Raw genomic sequence first — 2,416 nt, forward strand, 5'->3', positions numbered from 1 at the left:
TGTGGCTCTGCTGTTTCTGTAGCACGGAGAAAGGAGTCCTCAGAGAGATCTATGTGGAGGATCAGGTCTGACTGTGTTCAGTCTGGATCTGCTCTGAGGGAGTGTGTAACATCTTCATACTCTTCCTCCTTCCTGGATCTCACCTGCTCAGGTAAGGCCATCAGTGACACCATGACAGTAATGTACCCAAGTTGACTCACATGCAGCAGCTAGACTTGAAGCACACTGTCTCCAGCAGTTCTGCTGCTGCAGGATACCCCTGGACCGACCACCAACCACCCTTAAAGAACTCCTTCAGCTTGACTGCTTTCTTGGCCGTTGGTTTCCACCAGCTGGTTCTTCATTTATCACCAAAACAGCCATTAATGACATACTGGCCCCAACTGTAAGCAGCTCAGCTCAGCCAGTCGGGGGCTCGTCAGTATCTCCACACCCACGTGGTGTTCATCACCCTGGGCAACTCCTTAATGGGATAGTTCAGATTATTTGAAGTGGTGTTGTATGAGGTACTGACCCACAGTCAGTGTATTACCTGCAGGAGATGACGTTCTGCACGTTCCCAGTTTGGAGAACCAGACGCTACAGGCAGGAAACAGACTGCAGACCAGAACAGTTAAAAAAAGCTTATTTTAACCACCTTAACAAATGCCCTCCCTATCAATGTGATACATGTTTATGTGTACGCTATATTAACTATATGGGCAATGATTTTTCTTGCTATACAAAGCTGCTTCATTTGGCACTACTTATTGTCAACCATAGAACTTCAGTGTTCCTATACACAAGCACACGTTTATGCTTTGCGTACTGCTGCACATCAGCTGGAAAGAATCCAGTCGTTAGTTTTCGTAAGAGATAATCACTCATTTTAATTTTCTTGTATATTTATGACAGTGACAATGACATGCCATTCAATATAGAGACAAAATATCTTTATGAACCGAAAAATACAGAAGAATAACTTTTGCTGATTGAGACGGAACAGGCTGAAAGAGGGAGAGGGGAAAGATCTGGGGAAAAAAGACACCAAAATGAAGCCCAAGAAAAAGTCAAAGCTACCTGATGGCTCCACTGTGTAAACTGTAAACTGCCTACAGACCTGCAGAGAGAGCTGCTGCTGCCACGACTAGGACCTGTTTCTGTTTGTTTCGGATCAAAATAGTCTGCTGCACTCATGCATAGGAACATGGAAGTTCTACAGTTGATGAAAAGTAGTGCCAAATAAAATGACTGTGGACATCAACAAAAATCAGTACATATCTTCAATTTAGTGTACACATAAATGGATATAACATTGTTAGGGGCTGGCCTTTGTTTAGGTAGTTGAATTTTTTGTTTATATTGAAACTATCAGGATGAGAGCTGGTTATCTGTTAGCAGCCGTGTGGATACAAGCTAACAGCTGATTCCTTTGGGCACTGTGCAGCATTCTTGCGACCTCCTGGTTTTGTTCTGTCTTCCACATGACTTCATGTATCCAGTCATGTCTGATGTTGTGTGATGATGAAGAGGCTCAGACTAGGTTATCTTTAGAGGAGATTTAGTTTGATGCTTTTATGTGTTCTGTTGTTAATGATGAACTGATGCTGGAATTGTGTCTTATAACTCTCTGTTTCTCTTCTCTCATCTCTACAGACTCTGTCAGGCTGGTGAATGGGATCAGTCTGTGCTCAGGCAGACTGGAGGTGAAGTCTGACCAGTCTAACCAGAGCTGGTCCTCAGTGTGTGAAGCTGACTTTGACCAGCAGGATGCAGAGGTGGTCTGCAGGGAGCTTGGCTGTGGGGCTCCTTCAGTCCTCCAGGGGGCGCTCTATGGAGAAGTGGAGACTCCAATGTGGACCAAAGAGTTCCAGTGTGGAGGAAATGAGTCTGCTCTCCTGGACTGTAGAAGCTCAGGCTCAGATAGAAACACCTGCTCACCTGGCAGAGCTGTTGGACTCACCTGCTCAGGTAGAAGAGGTGCTGCAGCTTTCATTTGGTTAATTTCTGTTCTGATGAAACTCACTTTATTCTTTTACCGATGACTCTCTTGTTTCTGGTCAGAGTCTGATAGTTTCAGGTTGGTGGGAGGAGACAGTCGCTGTGCAGGAACACTGGAGATGAAATGGGGAGTATGGAGACCAGTGGCTTACAATTACCCTGACTGGTCCCTGAAGGAAGCAGATCTTGTCTGCAGAAAGTTGGACTGTGGCTCTGCTGTTTCTGTAGCACAGAGAAAGGGGTCCTCAGAGAGATCTGTGTGGTGGATCGGTCCTCACTGTGTTCAGTCTGAATCTGCTCTGAGGGAGTGTGTATCATTATCGCTCTCTTCCTCCTCCCTAAATCTCATCTGCCTAGGTAAGACCATCAGTGCCATCATCTATGATAGTAATGTATACTGTGTGTTCCTCCTCTGTCATAGTGACAGTCTGAACCT

General features: G+C 45.3%; 1 protein-coding gene across 1 annotated transcript; it reads left to right on the top strand.

Annotated features, from left to right (window-relative positions):
* On the top strand, window positions 1-2,060 carry LOC131992306 (scavenger receptor cysteine-rich type 1 protein M130-like). The gene is made up of 2 exons (XM_059357840.1): window positions 1-151; window positions 1,636-2,060. Exons 1-2 carry the CDS (start codon window positions 52-54, stop codon window positions 2,022-2,024), a joined length of 489 nt encoding a protein of 162 aa, XP_059213823.1. The 5' UTR covers window positions 1-51; the 3' UTR covers window positions 2,025-2,060.
* The last annotated feature ends 356 nt before the right edge of the window (window positions 2,061-2,416 follow it).

Source organism: Centropristis striata, chromosome 19 (assembly GCF_030273125.1).
Source record: "Centropristis striata isolate RG_2023a ecotype Rhode Island chromosome 19, C.striata_1.0, whole genome shotgun sequence".
NCBI lineage: Eukaryota > Metazoa > Chordata > Actinopteri > Perciformes > Serranidae > Centropristis > Centropristis striata.

What these genes read in the sequence shown, in the direction of transcription:
- LOC131992306 (XM_059357840.1), top strand. Translation starts at nt 52, where the DNA reads ATGTGGAGGATCAGGTCTGACTGTGTTCAGTCTGGATCTGCTCTGAGG. An exon ending in CCTGGATCTCACCTGCTCAG is followed by an intron (nt 152 to 1,635) that starts GTAAGGCCATCA and finishes TCATCTCTACAG; the next exon opens with ACTCTGTCAGGCTGGTGAAT.